The following is a 21,849-nucleotide window of genomic DNA, read 5'->3' on the forward strand; positions in this document are numbered from 1 at the left end:
GGGAAAATCCAGAAAATTATGTCATGGCTTTAAAAGCTTCTGATAGGCTAATTGACACCATTTGAGTCAATTGGAGGTGTACCTGTGGATGTATTTCAAGGCCTACCTTCAAACTCAGTGCCTCTGCTTGACATCATGGGAAAATCAAAATAAATCAGCCAAGACCTCAGAAACAAAATTGTAGACCTCCACAGGTCTGGTTCATCTTTGGGAGCAATTTCCAAACACCTGAGGGTACCACATTCATCTGTACAAACAATAGTATATATAGTATAGTATAAACACCATGGGACCACGCAGCCGTCATACCGCTCAGGAAGGAGACGCATTCGGTCTCCTAGAGTTGAACGTACTTTGGTGCGAAAAGTGCAAATCAATCCCAGAACAACAGCAAAGGACCTTGTGAAGATGCTAGAGGAAACATGTACAAAAGTATCTATATCCACAGTAAAATGAGTCCTATATCGACATAATCTGATAGACTGCTCAGCTCCAAACCCGCCATAAAAACTACAGCTACAACTACGGTTTGCAACTGCACATGGAGACAAAGATGGAGACAAAGATCGTACTTTTTGGAAAAATGTCCTCTGGTCTGATGAAACAAAAATAGAACTGTTTGGCCATAATGACCATTGTTATGTTTGGAGGAAAAGGGGGGAGGCTTGCAAGCCGAAAAACACCATCCCAACCGTGAAGCACGGGGGTGGCAGCATCATGTAGTGGGGGAGCTTTACTGCAGGAGGGACTGGTGCACTTCACAAAATAGATGGCATCATGAGGAAGGAATATTATGTGGATATATTGAAGAAACATCTCAAAACATCAGTCAGGAAGTTAAAGCTTGGTCGCAAATGGGTCTTCCAAATGGACAATGACCCCAAGCATACTTCCAAAGTTGTGGCAAAATGGCTTAAGGACAACAAAGTCAAGGTATTGGAGTGGCCATCACAAAGCRCTMACCTCAATCCRATAGAAAATTTGTGGGCAGYACTGAAAAAGCGTGTGCGAGCAAGGAGGCCTACAAACCTGACTCAGTTACACCAGCTCTGTCAGGAGGAATGGGCCAAAATTAACCCAACTTATTGTGGGAAGCTTGTGGAAGGCTACCCGAAACATTTGACCCAAGTTAAACAATCTAAAGGCAATGCTACCAAATACTAATTGAGTGTATGTAAACTTCTGACCCACTGGGAATGTGATGAAAGAAACAAAAGCTGAAATAAATCATTCTCTCTACTATTATTCTGACATTTCACATTCTTAAAACAAAGTGGTGATCCTAACTGACCTAAGACAGGGAATTCTTACTAGGATTAAATGTCAGGAATTCTGAAAAATTGAGTTAAAATGTATTTGGCTAAGGTGTATCTAAACTTCCGACTTCAACTGTATATTACATGGATTCATTAGACTTTTTAAAAATGGCTTGTAGGCCAGGACATGCTAAATGTGTTTCCTAATTAAGGGTCACTTACCATGAGACCGACAGTTATTTGCTTGACAATCACTAGCTGATGAAATTTTGGGACCGCCACAGTCCTACATACATCTAGTCTGTCTGTTTACAGTTCAAAGGCATGTTTGAGAACAGTAAAGCCATTTATTTAACTACATCCAATCAATCTCACAGCACTAATACTCAAATCACCACTTTACTGATAGGGGGCATACTGCAGTCACATATTTACATTATAGAAAACCATAATGGACCTTTCTATAGTGTAAAAAAATGTACTGCTGGACTGCTAAAAATGTGCACAATATAGATTCTCAGTGAGGCTCGAACCCAGAATCTCTGGTGGCACAGCTAGCACTGCGATGCAGTGCCACTGCGCCATCCGGGAGGCCACTGTAGTCTCTTTTCAAGCTGTGTAGTTAGGGTTATCACGATACCAGTATAACAATACTCAGTGGTATCATGGAAAGGAAACATTAAACAGACTTAATTTCCTGAGGAAAAACAGTCCTAATGTTGGAAACATGCAGCCTTATGTTGTCACCCAGAATCACATGTTTATTTCCAAGCTATAGCAACAATATTTTACATACAGTATGCTTTTTAAAGGACCAAAGAGTTTAGTGTGCTTTGCATGTTCCTTTTTGCCATGGGAAATCAGGTATTGTAGTATTGCGATACTGGTATTGTGACAACCCTAGCTTCCATAGATTTTTAAACTAACCTGTTCTTGGCAATACTTTCTTTGTCCTCGATTCAGTGAAAATTGTATCTCAAATGTCAGTTTCCAGTTGCATGTGGGTTTACAAAAACTATAGAAAATTCAGAAAGATAAATGTAATGTTTTGTATCCKGTGAAACATGCCATGCATGTGTGTAGATCTTTGTTTTGGTCGCACTGTGTGACGTGCTATCATCTATTTCTACATATGGCCTCGTCACATACAAACGACTGCTTCCTGCAAAGACGCTGCGAAATGCTAGATGTGTGGCAAAACAAGTATTTAATATCTTTCTTTTCACTGGTTTTCATAGAACCACCTGCAACTGTAAACTGACATTTGAGATACAATTTTCACCGAATCGAGAATGAAGAAAGTGTTGCCAAGAACAGGTTAGTTGAAAAATCTATGGCGGCTGTTTGTATGAGGATTTTCTGTAATGCCCAGTAACGAACACCAAATATCTTTGGTTATATCACATTATTTGGCATCCAATCTGTAACTACCCATCTGGAGAAACTTGGCATGCTACTGACCATCTAATCACCTGTAACCAGTCCTGGGTATTGTCAGCTGCTGCGTCAGTGGCTCTTATAAGTGGTTAACCAATGCTGGACGTCGACCAGTGATAATCCACCACCTGTCAGTGTTACCTCTGTGCATTGGTAAGAACTCAAGACAAGCAACTGGATAGAAAGTTTTACAGCTAGATAGCTGATTTATAGATGTTAGTCAAGTACCGCACCAGGACCACTTATGAAAAATAGTAAATACTAGTAGATGTCCACCTTCTAATATAACTAACTGCTATATCTAATTAGGAGGAAAGCATAATGTTCAGTAACTGTTAGTCAAACCAACTAGAAGAACCGTGTATTATCGGTGTGCCTGACAAGCCATGGACGACTGAGTTGAGAAAACAGATTAGCTAGTTAGCCAGAAGGGTACACCATCAGCTATCTTCGCTTAACATATGAGGATTGAATAATCTATAGAGTTAGCAACATCTGTCAACAATGATGTTTAACAACACGGCGTTATCCAACGTCACCTGTTTGTGTTAACGTTAGCTAGCCAGTCACACCCCCTTGACGATGCGAGCTAGCCAACATATGTGTTACCTTAAAATGTCTCGAGGGACAAAAAAAGCACCCCACACCACGAAAGGACAAGGTCATAATATCAGTATAACAGCTTTCCAATGCTGCTTTCGAGTTCTGTCATTTGTTCGACGTAACGTGACAGTCAAAAGCTATATTTACTACCACAATGAAAAGCATTTAAGAAGGGCTTACCAGCAAAGGACAGCTACAATGAGGCACACGAACAAAACGCGCAACCGCTTCATTATCTTCCCGCGGGAACCAACATCCTCGCTATTATAGGATTTTACTAGCAAGATATTTTTTTTAAATAACCTTTGTTGATTATAAAATATAGATAATATTTAAGGGAGGGTGGCACTTTCCTAAAACTACAGTCGATGTAGCTAGGCCAATTTTCATTCAGTCATCCCCCTCGCCGCTCCTTGCTGTCTTTCTGTTGCTCTGTTACCCTGCTCGATTTTGCTAAGGTTTCCTGAGGTTCTCCTCTCGGCCAATAGCATTAGGGCAGTACTGCGGTACACCAATAGGATCAGGTAGCGACCAAGAAGTAGTGACGTACTAAGGGCCATTTCCTCTGCTTGAGCTGAGTTGGAAGTTCTGACATGGAACGCGTGTCCATTACGATAAGCAAAATATACAAAACCTGAAATAGTCCACCCGATTAGACTACAATCACCCCACTAATAACCAATTTTTGGATGACACCAACGTTACCATCCAACCTTTTTTTAACGCGAGTAATGCCGCGTCGGACTAGGAAACTTGGAAATAGCTGATTCGTTGAACACAGTACATGTATAACTACAACCAGATACCATGTCGAACATTACCGAGTTTTCTAGTTCCGACTAGTATTTGAACGCGTTATAAATTACATATCGGATTTTAAAAAATCGTGACAGGCCTACATTTTCGGTAAACTGTCCAAATGTCGACAAAACAAAATACGGTGTGATATATTTGTGTCACTAAAATTAATTATGCGAGACATGTCAGTGGAAAAGCTTTTATGCACACATTTTGATATAATAACCATAATATTCAAGTGAACTTTGAATCACGCGATGACATATTGTGTGGTCCTCCCACTACGACTCGTTGGGAAAGCATGCAGTTTAGGCTACAGATTAAATAAATGATGATGAATTTTACGGGGTTGTAAAAGTGCAAGGTGATGAACTTGATTCACCATACCAATAAATATCGAGGATCTTATTCTGATGACATAATTGATGCTTGGCTGCCATTTGACAAAACATTATCTGCTTTTAAATTGCCCATATTAATAATAATCTCGTCATGTAGGCTATAGAGCCCCACAGTGGGATGTCACAATACCCATAAAACCTAGCGGTCAACAGGTAAATGGTTCCAATCGTTTTTCCACCATTCATTTTTCCCCATAGGGAATTTTCGAAAGACTTAAAATAAGGACTGTGTTTTGTGTAGGCTTAGCCTTGCGTAACGTTTGGATAATCATGTAAATCTCTCGGGCAAAGTTACTTTTATCAATATATTCAGCTCTATTTACTCTCTGATTTGAAATGGTAATTAGCATCAAAGTAGACACGCGAAACTATAAATCCCTGCAAGCTCCTGCACATCATCCCTAGCTGACACCTTCGCTCACAGGTATTGTGTACATTTAAAACTTGCACAACACAGTTCACAGAATTGGCCATTTTAAGAAATGTAGCTAATTTATGAATTACTACATTTAGCTGACATTAGATAGTTAACCCATAGATTCTTACCTTTGCCTCGATTTGTCAGTCTTGTCCAGATCATCATGACATTTGTAGTTCTTTATGATAGCCACATGATAGCCAGCTAATACAGGAAAATATATTTTATTTTATTTTATTTGGATCTCTTTTAGTTCCCATTTGGACTAATCTTCCAAGTCCTTAACATTAAAATACAATTTATAATACGAACACATTTTCACATATAACACACTATTACAAACATACATAATATACTAACATAATCACCCAATAAATACTCAATATAAAAAATATTGATTCTTCATCTACTATAGTCCCACAACATTTATATGTATTATATTGAAATCGTTTTAAAATAATATTTAAATTTATATATTGAAAGGTTTCTGGTTTGCTCTGTTAATTTATTCAATTTCTTTATTGCTCTAAATCGAAATGTTCTTTTGCCTATTTCTCTTTTCTGTCTGGATAACGTATAGATGGTGGACAATCTATTCCTAGTATTTACGGAATGTCTGTCTCTTACCAACTGAATACCGTTGTGAATAGAACTTGGCCGTTTTAAATTATGTATATTATGAAATGAAATAAGCATGTTTTTTTCAATTATCTTGTCGATTGATGACCAACCAAGAACATTGCGCATGACTGCAACAGAAGAACCATATCTCCACCTTAAAACAATCCTTGATAAGTCACTTTGTCCTAGCGAGATTTACATGGCTATCAAAACATCACGCCAGGGTAAATTTACACAAAACACAGCACTTATTTTTAGTGAACCAGTTCCCTGTTTGACCGCTAGGTTTAATAGGTATTATAACGGTCCTGATGTTGTAAAGACGAGTGCGCTTTGGGAGCAGCGTTGGATGCCGTCTTTTGTTCTTAAACACTACATTGCCCATCATACAACGGATACCTGCGTCTTCTGAGAACTGCCTGTATAAACGTTTTTGTTAAATGTAACATAATACACGCAGAATGTGTCCCAAATATATTTTATGCACCAATAAATACATGAACTTSAATAAGAAAAGGTTTGAGATTTCAACCTAGCATTTAGAATGTGAGACACTGAGGCTTAGAGCCTCACATTCTAAATGCTGGGTTGAAATCTCAAACATGAAAACTCGTTGAGCGAAAACGATTTCCATTCTGAAAAGGCAGGGTCCTCATATAGTGATTGCCATCGAACGGTGAGCTGGTCATCATAAGTTAAGTTTTGACGAACACGAATTGAACTAGCACTTATCGAGAGCTTGTCTCTTTACGGAGTCAAAATCTAGAGTTGAAGGCAGCGGGAGACCATGGATGTGGCCCTGGTGTTACTGTGCCTGTTCTCGGTGCTGGTGTCTGAGAAGTTCCTGGTGGCAGCGTTTTCCCAGAGCCTGGTCAGCGACTTCACATTCACACTCCCCGCAGGACGGAAGGAGTGCTTCTTCCAGACCATGAAGAAGGACGCGTCGCTGGAGATAGAATATCAGGTGCCAGGGGTTTATATGATTGGTTTTACATGGGGAAAGGGTGAACACAAAGTTATAAATGAGCACACTTGATATAACTCATGTGGGTAGCTTTGGAGACGTCTCTAATAGTACTACTCGCATGACTCCACAAGAAGTCCCATGTTATGTGCATACCCCATCATTGATTGTGGTTAGCGCTGTCGTATCCAGTGGCGGAAAAAGTACCCAATTATCATACGAGTAAAAGTAAAGATGGCTTAATAGAAAATGACTCAAGTGAAAGTCACCCAGTAAAATCCTACTTGAATAAAAGTCTAGAAGTATTTGGTTTTAAATACGTAGTGAGTCCGCCATATCAGAGGCAGTAGGGATGACCACTTCCCTTGATAAGTTTGTGAATTAGACAATTTTCCTGCCCTGCTAAGCATTCAAAATGTAACAAGTACTTTTGGATGTCAGGGAAAATGTATGGAGTAAAAAGTGCATAATTTTCTTCAGGAATATAGTAATGTTAAAGTAAAATACAAATAGTGAAGTACAGATACCCCAAAAACTACTTAAGTAGTACTTTCAAGTATTTTTACTTAAGTACTTTACACCACTGGTCGTATCTGAATCCAGAACCTAGGAACTACTTGTTGAAGTAAATTAAATGTATTGTAAATGTATTAAACACTAACTATAGGCCTATGTGATTTTGAAATTATGCCATCATACTAGTTTAGAAACTCGTTTTTACCAGAACTGGCTATAAAGTTAATTTCTAATAATGACATTCCATCCTAGGCTGTGGTTCCTCTTACTCCTATTTCATTGGCCTAGCACTAGATTGTGCTCTGCTGATGTGTTTAAAATGTTTCCAATTGAGTAGTGGCCCTGAATCACAAATCTCAACACAGAAGTCTGGTAAAACCTCTATTTTCTATGAAATATTTAAACATTTCTGACATAAACGGATTGTCATACCATCACAGTAGGATAGCCTAGCTGTAGCATGCTACCACCATAGACAAGCTATTTTTGTGGCATGCTGTAGCCCAGCACTCTGCTCTCGGAGTGTGAACAAAACTGATAATGTCCTTAGTTTGTGGAGACACTAATTTCTAAGTACTTCATGGTATCTGCTCAATGTCTGTGTTTGGAAATACTCAAATAACTAGACATTAAAGTTTGGAAACCCTGTCATTCTTTGCTCCTGAGTAACAAAGGAGGCAGAGATCTGTGGAAATAGTGAACCAGTAATGCAACTGTAGAGAAACAGGCACCAGGGACTGGCCTGTTGACTTATTGTCTTGAATGGACTCAATCCAACCATATTTCACTAGTGAAAATAGGCCTTGTTCTTGGACTGGACATTGTGAAGCACCTCTGCTTGTTCTACAACTTTTCAGCACCAGCTCTCCTCAACCTCTCTCTCTTTCTGAGTGCGAATTATACTGTGACATTCGGGGTGGTCTCTTGGGTGAATTTTTTAAAGAGGATAATAAAGACATCATTTAACGGTAAACATTGATTACCTTTTAATGTGGCATGAACACAGCCAGTCATGGTTTTCATCTGATTTTCAAACAAATCACTTAAAGTGGGCTACCTGTGCATGTTCGTCCACAAAATAATTCTAGCATCACAACAGTACACTGCATGTACACTCGTGCCATTTGATGAATGGAAATMAACATCTGTTACAAAACACCAATAAGTGTGCCAAATGACATTCAGTGATTGTCATTGATTAGGCCTCCATTGATTGGGCCTGCATTGATTGATGTGTCTTGCTGACAAATTAACATTATTTGTTGCCTGATAAGTCGGGACACCTGAATTGGGGCTGAAACTGTCCCGTGAAATAACAGGATGGTCACCCTAACACACACGGTCAATTTACTAGACTACAATGTGTTTTACCATGAACTTCTAATAGGTCTACCGGTAGCCAGTGACGTAGTGGTAAAAAAGATAGGTGGGTAAACTATAATTGCCGGTTGTGGTGAAAAAAGTAACGCGCCCTATACTTTCAATGCATTTTTCTGAAAAAGGTGGGTAAACTGTTTACCCTCCACTAGGCCAACACCACTGGCAGTAACCTACCCTCTCAGTCGAGGCAATTGTACACACATGAATACATGCAGACAGGTAGCCTACATTCAATATAATAGGCCTACATGAGATGAATCAAAACATGTTTACACCCTAGTTCATGAGTTGTCCATAATTCATTAGTTGAATGCTTGGAGTCTTCACAGATCATGTGACATAAAACACTACCATTTTTTCCTTACATGAATGACATTTGTGACAGTGTTATTTGTCATTATTAAGCATTTAACCATTTAGTTAGAACTTTAACCTGTATGAATCCTGGATCTTGGAGATCTCAGAAAGTTCACTACGTGTAACTATGCTTACATAACATTTCATTATCTTTCGTCGTGAAAATAGTTCTCATGGGCACACAAATCCAAAATAAAGTAGACCTATGCAAATACAAAATCGAATGGTTGTGACTGAAAAAGCCAACTATAGGCCTGCTGTCATTAACGTATATTGAGTGTACGATTTCCATGACAGACTGACCAGGTGAAAGCTTATTGATGTCACTGGTTCAATCCACTTCAATCAGTGTAGATGAAGGGGATGAGACAGGTTAAATAAATATTATTTTAGCCTTGAGACAATTGAGACATGGATTATGTACGTATGTCTTTTAGAGGGTGAATGGGCAAGACAAAATGTAAGCAATTTTGAACGGGGTATGGAAGTAGGTGCCAGGCGCAATGGTTTAAGTGTGTCACGAACTGCAACCCTGCTGGGTTTTTCACGCTCAAGTTTCCTGTGTGTCTCAAGAATGGTCCACCACCCAAAGGACATCCAGCCAACTTGACACAAATGTGGGAAGCATTGGAGTCAACATGGGCCAGCATCCCTGTGGAATGCTTTCGACAACTTTTAGAGTCCATTCACTAACGAATTGAGGTTGTTCTGAGGGCAAAAGGGGGTGCAACTCAATATTAGGAGCTGTCCCCAATGTTTTGTACACTGTGTATACTTGTTGGATGGATTGGAAGCACATTGGTGTCTGTGTAGGCTAGTTGTAGTGATATTGTCTACCATCAGCTGAAAACAAATATTGATAGAAAACAATCAAGCTAAATAAATGGTCTACTTCTTCTGGCCACGGACGGCACAGAGAACACCAATACCCACGCGCACCTGGAAAAACAAAGTTGTGAGCACAGCTGACTGACAAAAGCGAACGGTAATAAATCAACGGATTAATATAATGCATTGGAATAAAGGCTATTTCTATAAAGGACACATGGCAAACAAATGGTGAAAATTAGGATGTACAAAGGAAAATCTATGCATTTAAAAGAGCTCAGCTTAGGCCGAAATTCAGCACTACAGAGTGGACAGCGCCGCTGTCTAGGTAGCTATAGAATTCTACAGTACCATTCGTGGACAGGAGGACGGTTTGTGTAATCATATAGAAATAAATGGTTTGAGGCCTCACGAGTGGCGCAGTGGTCTAAGGCATTGCACTGCAGTGCTTGAGGCGTCACTACAGACCCGTGTTCGATCCCAGGCTGTGTCATAGCCGACCATGACTAGGAGACACATAAGGCGGCGCACAATTGGACCAGCGTCGTCTGGGTTAGGGGAGGGTTTGGCCGACTGGGGCTTCCTTGTCCCATCGTGCTCTAGCGACTCCGTGTGGGGGGCTGGGCGCCTGCAAGCTGACAACGGTCGCCAACTGGACAGTGTGCGGCTGGCTTCTGGGTTAAGTGAGCAGTGTGTCAAGAAGCAGTGCAGCTTGGCAGGGTCGTATTTCGGAGGATGCATGGCTCTCGACCTTCGCCGTAGGGGAGTTGCAACGAACACGCCGTAGGGGAGTCCCTCGAGTCCGTAGGGGAGTTGCAACGATGGGACAAGACTGTAACTACTAATTGGATATCACGAAAAGGGGTTAAAAGTGCAAAAAAAAAATGAAATAGATAGCTTAAACAGTGACATTGGCGTGTTCGTTTCATTTGGAAGCTTTTATTTTCATAATTACCACTGCATGGTTAAATTAGCATAATTTAGAGAGCCCCCTGAAAGTTGGACTTTTGTTGCATTTAGGGGAGCTAATGTCTCATTCAGGGAAGCCGACAAAAGCATACTTTGGAAATGGAATGATTCATTAACAATATCAGTAACAACATCAATTATAAATCATCAAGAATTCGTTTGCCATGGTGTACTGTCGATTTAGGGCCAGATAACACTGCATTTTGCTCTGTGCTTGTTTTCCAATGTATTTTTTTATTTAACTTTTTATTTGACGAGGCAAGCCAATAGGTGATGTAGTTTTGTTTTGACTCTCTCGCTCTCCTTTTATTAGTCTGTCTCATCTGTCTCTCACCCATCCCACCTGTCTGTGTGTGTCCTCAGGTGTTGGACGGAGCAGGTCTGGATGTTGACTTCTCACTGTCGTCTCCTACTGGACACGTTCTGTACAGCGAACACCGCAAATCAGACGGAGTATACACGTAAGACACACACACCACGCAAGTGTGAAATACACACTCACATGGAGTTGGGCTCGCTCTCACTCTCTCTCCCGGTGTGTTTCCATTAGTGTAGAGACGGAGGATGGAGACTACATGTTTTGTTTTGACAACTCGTTTTCTGCTGTGTCGGAAAAGATCATTTTCTTCGAGCTTCTCATGGACAACATGGAACAGGAAGGGGAGGAGCCAGAGGACTGGAAGGAGTACGTCCATGGGACCGACATGTTGGACATGAAGCTGGAGGACATCATGGTGAGGGGTTGTGCTTATATTACATCTAGGCTACATGCTGATTCTTCACCCTTCTCCTGAAGTGTGTACTTAAACTTTCTCACATGGATTTTACAATGGTGGAAACCCTCCAACCAATGCTTACACCAATTCTATGCTTTGAAATCCATGACAGGGAGTGTGCAAGTGCGTAACTTCTAGAAAAGGATGGAGTTGTAGTCCTAGCTAGGCCTGGAAGCATGCTTTGCTTTTACACACACTATACATGTATGGCATCATGGAGGGTGCGTTTTATTCACCCAACATCTGTATTACATCATGCGAGGGGGTGCGTTTTCACACATAACATTTCACAGAATTCACACATGTTCTTTGAAGATCTTGGAAAGGGCTACTGGATAGTCAAAAAGGAATCCCTGTGGATAGCCATTGGGAAAAAATCCATGTGTTAGTCAGATTAAGCCAATTCCACTGTAACAGAATTGCAGACTCCCATTTGTTACTTAAAATATATGGCAAAAAACCCCATTGATTTCAAAGTTTAACAGAGTTTAACAAACCATACAACTCTATGCACAATGACTACTACTACAATTTACACTGAACATTTTACAGAAACACATTTACTGGAAGAGCTGTGGAGATGCAAAGTTTGGTTACATAATTTGCGTATAATCTACCTCAGTTTTTTGTGTCCACGTTTTCCAAAAACTCTTAAATATCTGCTCCCAATTAAGATTGAATGATGTCTGCAAAAAGAATGGGGTGTCAGCTATGACATGACGCATTGACTTTGAAAATATGAACTACAGTAAGTGAAGTGGATTTACACCCGGTAACGGAATTTCACCATCGGTCCCTGATCTGTACTACACAGAAATGCGTAATTATGGATATATATAAATCATTTTTGGGGGGGGCTTGCCTTGTCATATGAAGATACATAATGAAGAGAAATTATACATAAAATGTATCGGTGCTCATCGGTCATTGGACATAAAGATTACACAAGAAGTTGGAAATCGCAAATTCAACAATGAGTGGTTTGTAAGGAATCACTGGCTAACTGCAAGCATTGCAAAGCAACCACTAACGTTAGTCTGCTATTCAATGGAGTGGCTGTGTGTTTTCCATGCCAGCTTTCAAGGTGAGTCCAAAAAGGTATTGTATGCTGCTGCAAAAATGATGTCATATGCAAGGGAGATATGTATACTGTAGCTAAGAAAGTAATACTAATGTATGTTGTGTAGTAAGCTGTTAGTAGCCCATGTGCCTCACCTTAATAATTTGTTCTATTTTCACCAACGTGATATTGTAAACCCATCATTCGTGGCTGGTGTGTGCTTGTTTGCAAACATTTTTTGTACGGCTTTGACAGTGCTACTGATAGTAGTGGTGGCGCTTGGCTTGCACGTGCAATTTCAGCACACACAACATTCTATAATAGAATTGTGTTATTTGACGTGTCAAATTAAAAGCTTAATTAACGCGTCAAATAGTGATATATGATTAATCTTTTTTGACACGCTGTCACACCCTGACTTTAGAGAGCCGTTTTATTTCTCTATTTGGTGAGGTCAGGGTGTGATGTGGGGTGGGCATTCTATGTTTTGTATTTCTTTGTGTTTGGCCGAGTGTGGTTCCCAATCAGAGGCAGCTGTCTATCGTTGTCTCTGATTGGGAATCATACTTAGGTAGCCTTTTTTCCCACCTATGTTGTGGGATCTTGTTTTTGTACAGCTCTTGTAGCCTACGGAACGGTACGTTCGTTTTGGTTTCACTTTGTTATTTTGTTGCTGGTTCTCATTTAAATAAATATGATGATCACAAATTACGCAAATTGGTCCACTTCTTCAGATGAACGTTACACACGCAAAGACCCAAACGGCATTCAATGTGCCTCACCCTAATAATTTGATCTATTTTCACCCCTTAATTTCGCCTACTGTTCTAACTTGGTGGTGCACATATAGCCTATAACCTGTTTTAGAGAAATGTAATCATTGAATATTGTAAGAGCTTTCATTGTCTGTTTATATGCCCCATTTATTTATTCTACYGTTCTGACTTGTTGTACAGGGAGTACACTGTAAGAATGACCCATGTTCTGAATTCTGTGGCTGTACGTTTCAAAAGTGCTGAACAAATAGTTATATTGACTACGTCCGTGGTCTCACGCTCATTAATGTCTTAACCGAAATTACGGAATGTCTCTTATCCGTTTGTCGTCCCCTTATGCCATAGTTTGTACATCTCAATTGTCAGTAGAAACCACATTTTGTTTAAGCAAGTCAGCCATATCAGCTATGTTTTTTTTTTTAAGGCAGTAAATGAGGCTCAATGAACTTTTTCGCTGTCAGACAAGGCTCCGCTGACTGCCAGGTGTAGCAGTGTTAAGGTGTTGGGACTGCTGTTGGGACAGCTTTCGTAGGCCCTAACAGTTTGTGGGGACCGTTTGTCACCGTTATAGTGCAATGAATGTATTGTTTAGTGTTGTGTAGTGGCTTTGGTGGCATGCATCCCACTTGTTTTTGTTGTTGTTGCCCCGTCAAGATTTACAAGCTAAAATCGCCACTGCTTGGCGGTGATGTACTGTCCCCACAAGTGACAGAACACTGAGCTAATCATGGTGCAACTAGAGAACATTACCAACACCTACGCTTTGTATTTTCCGATGGCTGCCCCACCACCACCACCACAGAAAGCACTAAGCTAGGCTGAAACACCTGTATTTTGGAGRTGCCTTACTCAAGACAGCAAAAAAGAGACCATGTTTGTATGCGGCTTTATTAACTCAATTATGTTTTTGTTTTTTTACATTGTTTGCAAACTGATATGTGACACATATTAATGCCAAAATAGCAAAAATGTGGGGCTCAAAACAGGTGGGGCTCTGCCTAAATGACTGGTCGCCACTGGTCCTTTTACATGAAAATGCCCATTAGTAATGGTAGAGTGGTGTGTGACCAGAAGGGCAGAAGAATCCGGGTCTTGTCTGAAGCCTGTTGACATTGGTGTCTGTCCTGTCTTTCTGAGCCAGTGTTGCACAGTATACTGAAATATAGGTACTTTCTCAGTGCTAGAACCCAAAAAACGGTTCAGTAGTACAATGTTTGTTACTTTGGGTACTTCTGCCAAATGTTTCTCATGTCGTCTACTGATTGAGAGAGGATCATGTCGCAGCCAATGTCCCCTTTCAGCGCGAGAGCACTGTGCCTAGGGCTGTTGGGTAATCTCTTCTTATGCACTCTGGACATGTGTTGGTAGTACACAACTTGCTAACGACCATTAGGTCGCTAATGGCCTGGTACTCAGGGCTGTAATGTCCCTTTAACCACTGAGTGTAAAACATGGTCTTCGTGGATGTTGTTTCAAAGCCAAACACAATGAAATGGGCAGTGCTTTCTAAGGAGATGATTCTTTCAAAACAGCCATCAGCATATTAGAGTTTATGTATATGCATAGGATTAGGCCTATATATGAAGCCAAGCCCGAAAAATAAAAAATTATGATTGTGCTGTTATACAATATTATGCATGGCAGAAAAACATAATAATAAAAAAATATAGTGATTTAGTGATTGGCCAAACCTATACTCCAAAATGTGTCACATTTTTCCCAAATGAAGCACTGGGTATCTGCAAGGAACAGGGTTGGAGAGCCCACGGCATACAGAGTTTGGGCGGAATATCACATGTTGCGCAGCGATCATGCTCCTCAAACAGTACTTGACGGGTGGAGTGAAATAAGTGTTATTTATTTACTTCTCAGCTGCTCATATTAGGCACATGCTCCGCTATAAAACCGAAGTAGCCTACCCAGCACCATTGAAAAACGAACCGGCTGGAAAGCGCGCGGCAGCTATTCGAGTGCATACAGATGACTTATTTTCCCCCCTGTGGCTGTTCCTGCCTATTTGATAATGGGGCATTCTAAATCGAAAGTAATTTTACGTATTAGTAAAGACAAGATTAAATTGAGAATAGTTTGATGGGAGAAAATATGGTCACGTGATGAGAGAACAGCTGTGCAGCCTCAGACACAGGCAGCCTCAGGCGACTTTCTCAAATCATCAATAGCTTATAGTCGCATCATGCAGCCCATATCTGTTTCGAATTCTAAGACATTCTGAGATTTGTATCATTAATCAACTAAAGTTGCCAAATAACTCAATCTAGCGTATAGTCGCATCATGCAGCCCATATATGTTTCGATTTCTAAGACATTCTGAGATTTGTATCATTAATCAACTAAAGTTGCCAAATAACTAAATCTAGCGTATAGGACCTGTTTCAAATTAGCACTTTTACGCTCAACATAGTCACTTCATATGCGCAATCGCTCCGGAATGGGAAAAATATAATTTATATTTTATTCAGCTAAGTTCAAATATATTCTTCTTACTATAAAATCATATAATATAAAATAATGGCACTTGACTTATGCATATCTTGTCAGCTAAACGAACAAGCCTATGGCATGGAGCATAGCCAGATAACATGTTCTTCTGAAATACGTTGTCTTCATATCATAATGTTTCTTTAGACCTGACTAAAATAAACAATGGATTTGTTGTGATGGTGTATATTAAGTTGAATGTAGATGTTCTGAAGGCTTCATCAGCAGCTTGTATTAGTGGAGGCCTGGATATGCTAAACTTGTTTATGTTAATTATTGGTCAATTATCATGATGTAACAGATGTGAAATGGCTAGCTAGTTAGCGGTGGTGCGCGCTAGCAGCCTTTCAGTCGGTTACGTCACTTGCTCTGAAACCTAGAAGTAGTGGTTCCCCTTGCTCTGCAAGGGCCGCTGCCTTTGTGGAGCGATGGGTAACGATGCTTCGTGGGCGACCGTTGTTGATGTGTGCAGTGTGCAGAGGGTCCCTGGTTCGCGCGAGGGGACGCCATAAAGTTATACTGTTACAGTATTTTGCATAACACTAACTGGATGACAAAATGTCACTGCCACAGCCCTAACCGTGCCTGCTCCACTTACCGATTGCTAGCTCTAGCCAGTCCTGAGGAACCACTACTCACTGGGAGAATGGGCTGCACCACCACTTATGCTGCACAGAAGTTTTAAATAATGCAAAACGGCATGTAGAAATGTTGAAACTGTTAATAACTGTTATCAAAACAATGTCCATTACAGGCTAGAACATTTTACAATGCAAGATCCCAGTAGCTTCCAGTTTTGTAGGCTAGCTTTCCTTGCTAGCTTACAGCTCAAGCTAACATCAATTCACTACCCCAGTACCTTTTTTGTGATAATATGCAAACCATAATGCAAAATATTGTATTGCTGATTGTCACCAAAAACGTTATTAATTCACTTCATCTCCCCGCCTCACGTCTCTCCCAGTCAAGATGGTGATTTATAGTACTTTTTGAAACAATAATACAACAGTACACGGGGAACACAAGTATACATAAATAATATACAAAGGACAGTTGGGCTAGGGGGTACAATATCACATTACACAAAGACCTTAAGGGACATACACACACTTATAATTTTAACAGCTTTTTTGTTGGTAGAGTATTGCATTGTGTTAAAATATTGTTAAATTTCCTTTAGTAATGTAAGAAAAGGGTCCCACTGTAGCCATTTGATATACACTGAACAAAAATATAAACACAACATGTAAAGTCCCATGTTTCATGAGCTGAAATAAAAGATCCCAGACATTTTCCATACTCACAAATTTGTTTACATTACTGTTCTTGAGCATTTCCCCTTTGCCAAGATAATCCATCCACCTGACCGGTGTGGCATATCAAGAAGCTAATTAAAGAGCATGACCATTACACAGGTGCACCTTCTGCTAGGGACAATAAAAGGCCACTCTAAAATGTGAAGTTTTGTCACACAACACAATGCCACAGATGTCTCAAGTTTTGAGGGAGTGTGCAATTGGCATGCTGACTTCAGGATTGTCCACTAGAGTTGTTGCCAGAGAATTGAATGTTCATTTCTCTACCATAAGCTGCCTCCAACATAATTTGAAAGAATTTGGAGGTATGTCCAACCGGCCTCACAACCGCAGACCATGTGTAACCACACCAGCCCAGGATCTCCACATCTGGCTTCTTCAACTGCGGGATCATCTGTGGGTTTGCACAACCAAATCATTTCTGCGCAAACTGTCAGAAACAGTATCAGGTAAGCTCATCTGTGTGCTCGTTGTCCTCACCAGGGTCTTGACCTGACTAGTTCAGTGTCGTAACTGACTTAAGTGGGCAAATGCTTACCTTGCGTGGCCACTGGCACGCTGGAGAAGTGTGCTCTTCACGGATTAATCCCGGTTTCAACTATACTGGGCAGATGGCAGACAGTGTGTATGGTGTCATGTGGGCGAGCAGTTTGCCGATGTCAACATTGTGAACAGAGTGCCCCATGGTGGCGGTGGAGTTGTGGTATGGGCAGGCAAGCTAAGGACAATGAACACAATTGCATTTTATCGATGGTAATTTCAATGCACAAAGATACCGTGACGAGATCCTGAGGCCTATTGTTGTGCCATTAATCCATCGTCATCACCTCAATGTTTCAGCATGATAATGCACGGCCCCATGTCGCAAGGATCGGTACACAATTCCTGGAAGCTGAAAATGTCCCAGTTCTTTCATGGCCTGCATACTCACCASATATGTCACCCATTGACCATGTTTGGGATGCTCTGGATTGACGTGTACGATAGCGGGTTCCAGTTCCCACGTATATCCAGCCACTTCGCGCAGCCATAAAGTAGTGGGACAACATTCTACAGGTCACAATCAACAGCCTGATCAACTCTATGTGAAGGAAATGTGTCGTGCTGCATGAGGCAAATGGTGGTCACACCAGATCTGACTGGTTTTCTGATCCATGCCTCTACATTAATTTATTCAAATTTTTATCTGTGACCAGCAGATGCATAACTGTGTTCCCAGTCATGTGAAATCCACAGATTAGGGTGGGAATTAGGGAATTTATTTCAATTGACTGATTTCCTTATATGAACTGTAACTCAGTCAACTCTTTGAAATGATTGCATATTGTGTTTTATATTTTTGTTCAGTGTAGCATCTGCTGGGTTTTTGAATAACAGGGTTAAGATTTAGGAAGCATCTACACTTCTGATCCTTAGTAATGGTTATTCCTAAAATGTAAGTTCTTATTTCACTGGAATACCTATGAATTCACCTGTATTGTGTATATAGGCATAGGCTATATCTTGATTAACCCAGTTTATTAATAGACCATTCAAATAAATGATTACCATTATGATGTTATGTAGTTGATTGATTGTGTAATTGATTCATTAATGTATAGATTTTTAAAATTTCAAATGTAATGATATTGAACTCAAAAGATCCAAGTGCCATTCTGTGATATTGGCTAATAGGCCTTCTTCTTTTCCCTTGGTATTGTTTTGATATAATTTTGGTATCGAGGATTGTGATGGTATCGAGTATCGTGATACTAAACCTGGTATTGGTGTCAAAGTTCTGGTATCGTGACAACACTACTCTGAGGTAGAGATGCCTGGAATTACAACACGTCAGCTTACAGAGTACACAACTACAAAGGTGGTGTCACTTTGACCCAGCTCACACACGCTGCCAACACAACAGCAGAAGGTCAGAGAGACTGAGCACCACAGCCATCAATGTCACAACAACACACACGTACCTGAGAGCAGAATGGTTTGATCTTTCTTCCAGACCCCCCCCCCCTGTATCAGTACACAGACACAGTCAGAGACAGGAAGTGTAAATCACAGCTGTGGTCCCTTGAGAGGACTCACCGACTTGTCGGATTTGTTTACATGCACCCACCACTTCTCCACCCTGTCCTGTTGCCTTGGTCCCTTAGGACCTCTCTAGGTAACATCTATAATCTGCATGGTCCTGAAGTCTAGTCTACTCTCTCTACTCAGTGTATTGCTTAATACTAGTTCCAGGATGGTTCTATGACTATGACAATAACCCAAACTACTATCTCTCTCGGCTCTCCAGGACACCATTAACAGTGTTAAAGCCCGGCTGGGGAAGAGCCTTCAGATACAGACGGTGCTCAAAGCGTTTGAGGCTCGCGATCGCAACCTCCAGGAGTCCAACTACGACCGGGTCAACATGTGGTCCATGACCAACATGCTGGTGATGATGCTGGTGACGGGAGTGCAGGTCTACCTCATCCGTGCGCTGTTTGAGGACAAGAGACACGTGCGCACGTAACACCCCGCCCACTGGGAATGGCCAGGGAGAGACGGACAGCTCTGTCTACACCTGCCAGCCAATAGCGAGCAGGACTGTTGAAGATGAGATTGTAACTCATCAGATTTTTATGTACAACACTCACACACTCATACGTTACATCACACATCCTTACAGACACAAATGCCATACCCGTCCAGTCTCTTCATCTGCTCTGTTCTCCTCTGTTTAGCTGCTGATGGTCAGAGGGTCTGTGTTGGTATCTGCTCTATCTATCTAATAATCAGTGGCGGGTGAGACACCAGCCAGACCTTCAGTTATTGGTGTTTAAAAGCGAGCGTAAATGAACAAGTATTTCTAATTTAATATGGTAATGTGACCTCTCAACTATTTCTTCCAGACACTGAGGTGTGTGACTGTCCTGTCTCTGTGTCATGTCTTCCAGTATGTGACCTGTGAGTCATGTTGCGAAACACTTTATTGTAGAGTAGGTTATTGATACGCCTTAGAGATTCTGATTTAGCTGTCTGTGCCAAACTGCCAGAACTGTGGCCTTCCAAACACTGGCTGGAGTGGACAGCAACACTGGCTGGAGTGGACAGCAACACTGGGGCAGAACACACATGGCCTTTCACCCTCACTCTCTTTCAAAAACACACTCATTCTCACACACACACAATCTTTTACTTACACACACTCAAACCCACACACTTCTTCATTGAAACCGCTGCTGTCTGCCAGTTCCAGCGAATAGAGAAGTGGAGTAGGGGAAAGGGAATGGTTCCATATGTAACTCTCTAAATCACTGCTGTTCTCTTCTACTCCCTCCTTTTCGTCCTACTATAACTCTGTCCTGATGGTCTGTCAGACTTAGTGCCGACAGCAGAGTCAGGTTTCAGTCATACAGGCAGAAGTGAAATGGAACCTGCCCTGCCCCTTTCGCTCTCTTTTTCTCTTGTGACAGAAATAGAATGCTATCTAACACACAGCTGTGTCATCACAGCAATCACACCCTGCACTGGGGGGTAAAAGAGGCAGGAATGTTTGTGGGAAAAGGGTTGCGGGTGACTGAAGGAGGTGGGAGTGGTTGGGAAATCATCTAATTGACTGTTATTTGGCTTTATTTTATTGTTTTGTAGCTCTGTCATATACGCACTTTGACAAACATACAGATGTGGTTGATGCACTGAGATATGTGCCAACATTTTGGAGCTGCTGACAAATTTAGTCGGATTTCTCTCTCTAACTGCTATCTATGTTACAAAATAGTTTTTCTATAAATACGCAATGCGCTGCTGTGTTGATGAGTAATACCACACCGCCATCTTGTGGCTGGACACCAAAACTGCTCACGCAAAACAAAACATGACTTGTTCACCTCTCGGACTGAAGGGTGTACCACAAAGCATGCTCAATGAAATAGCCAGGTAACTTTGATAAATAAACAGATAGCTATTGGTTTTCTGTTTCATTTAAGAATGCTAAACTTATATATGCTTGAAATGGGCATATCTAAATGTCAACAGGATAATTTATTGAACCTGCTTTGTAGTAAACCCTTCTGGCTTTCAACCTATCCCTGCTTTCAGATATTAAATAAGCAATAATACAGTGCGGCAGTATCCACTCTTTCTCCACTTTTACAATGGGAGAGTAACTTACTATACGATAACAGGGTGATGTTCAAGGGGTCTTGCATTGTGCCATTATGAGCCCCCTCCGTCTCAGTTACAGCTTCTCTAAGCCAATTACAATGGGTTGTATTGCCACGGTCTGTCTCTGCCCACCATTTTGTGTCAAAGTATTTTAGCTGATGCTCAGGCAAGCATCACCATGGGAGATTAATCAATAAAAGGAATATTTTTAATTTATAGAATGTCATTGATGCTCTTCTCCAACCTTTTTTGTTCCTTTCTGCACAAGACAATGACGGCCTCTTACTAACAACAAACTCAATGTTTTGAACCTACAGACAAGTTGTTTAGGAGAAGGTGTCTATTTTACTAACCTGATGATGGAACGAGGAGAGTATATTTTAGCAATAAGGCTTGAGGTGTTGTGGTATATGGCCATTATACCATGGCTAAGGGATTTTCTTAAGCACGACGCAACACGGAGTGCCTGGATACAGCCTTTAGCCGTGGTATATTGGCCATATACCACAAATCCTTGAGGTGCCTTATTATAAACTGGTTACCAATGTAGTAATTAGACCAGTAAAAATAAAGGTTTTGTTATACCTGTGGAATATGGTCTGATGTACCATGGCTGTCAGCCAATAAGCATTCAGGGCTTGGACCACCCAGTTTATAATCTGGGATATACAGACTAATGTTCTGTATATGTAAATGTGTCAAATTAAAAAATTATACTTTTCTGAACATGGTGT

The 21,849-nt window shown here is 40.9% G+C and overlaps 2 protein-coding genes across 2 annotated transcripts in view; one reads left to right on the forward strand and one right to left on the reverse strand.

Annotated features, from left to right (window-relative positions):
* Positions 1-3,720, reverse strand: part of LOC111975969 (SUN domain-containing ossification factor) — an 81,026-nt gene extending 77,306 nt beyond the window's left edge. Inside the window, exon 1 of the mRNA XM_070447416.1 lies at positions 3,477-3,720. Coding sequence (XP_070303517.1) covers positions 3,477-3,529 — 53 coding nt within the window. The 5' untranslated portion in view covers positions 3,530-3,720. The remainder of the gene's footprint in view (positions 1-3,476) is intronic.
* Positions 3,721-6,143: 2,423 nt separating this feature from the next.
* Positions 6,144-21,841, forward strand: LOC111976158 (transmembrane emp24 domain-containing protein 5-like). The gene is made up of 4 exons (XM_024004919.2): positions 6,144-6,498; positions 10,912-11,009; positions 11,099-11,282; positions 19,263-21,841. The coding sequence occupies exons 1-4, from the start codon at positions 6,322-6,324 to the stop codon at positions 19,479-19,481; spliced, it is 678 nt and encodes a 225-aa protein (XP_023860687.1). The 5' UTR covers positions 6,144-6,321; the 3' UTR covers positions 19,482-21,841.
* The last annotated feature ends 8 nt before the right edge of the window (positions 21,842-21,849 follow it).

The sequence above is a fragment of the Salvelinus sp. IW2-2015 genome, linkage group LG16 (assembly GCF_002910315.2).
Source record: "Salvelinus sp. IW2-2015 linkage group LG16, ASM291031v2, whole genome shotgun sequence".
In the NCBI taxonomy this organism is placed as follows: Eukaryota; Metazoa; Chordata; class Actinopteri; order Salmoniformes; family Salmonidae; genus Salvelinus; species Salvelinus sp. IW2-2015.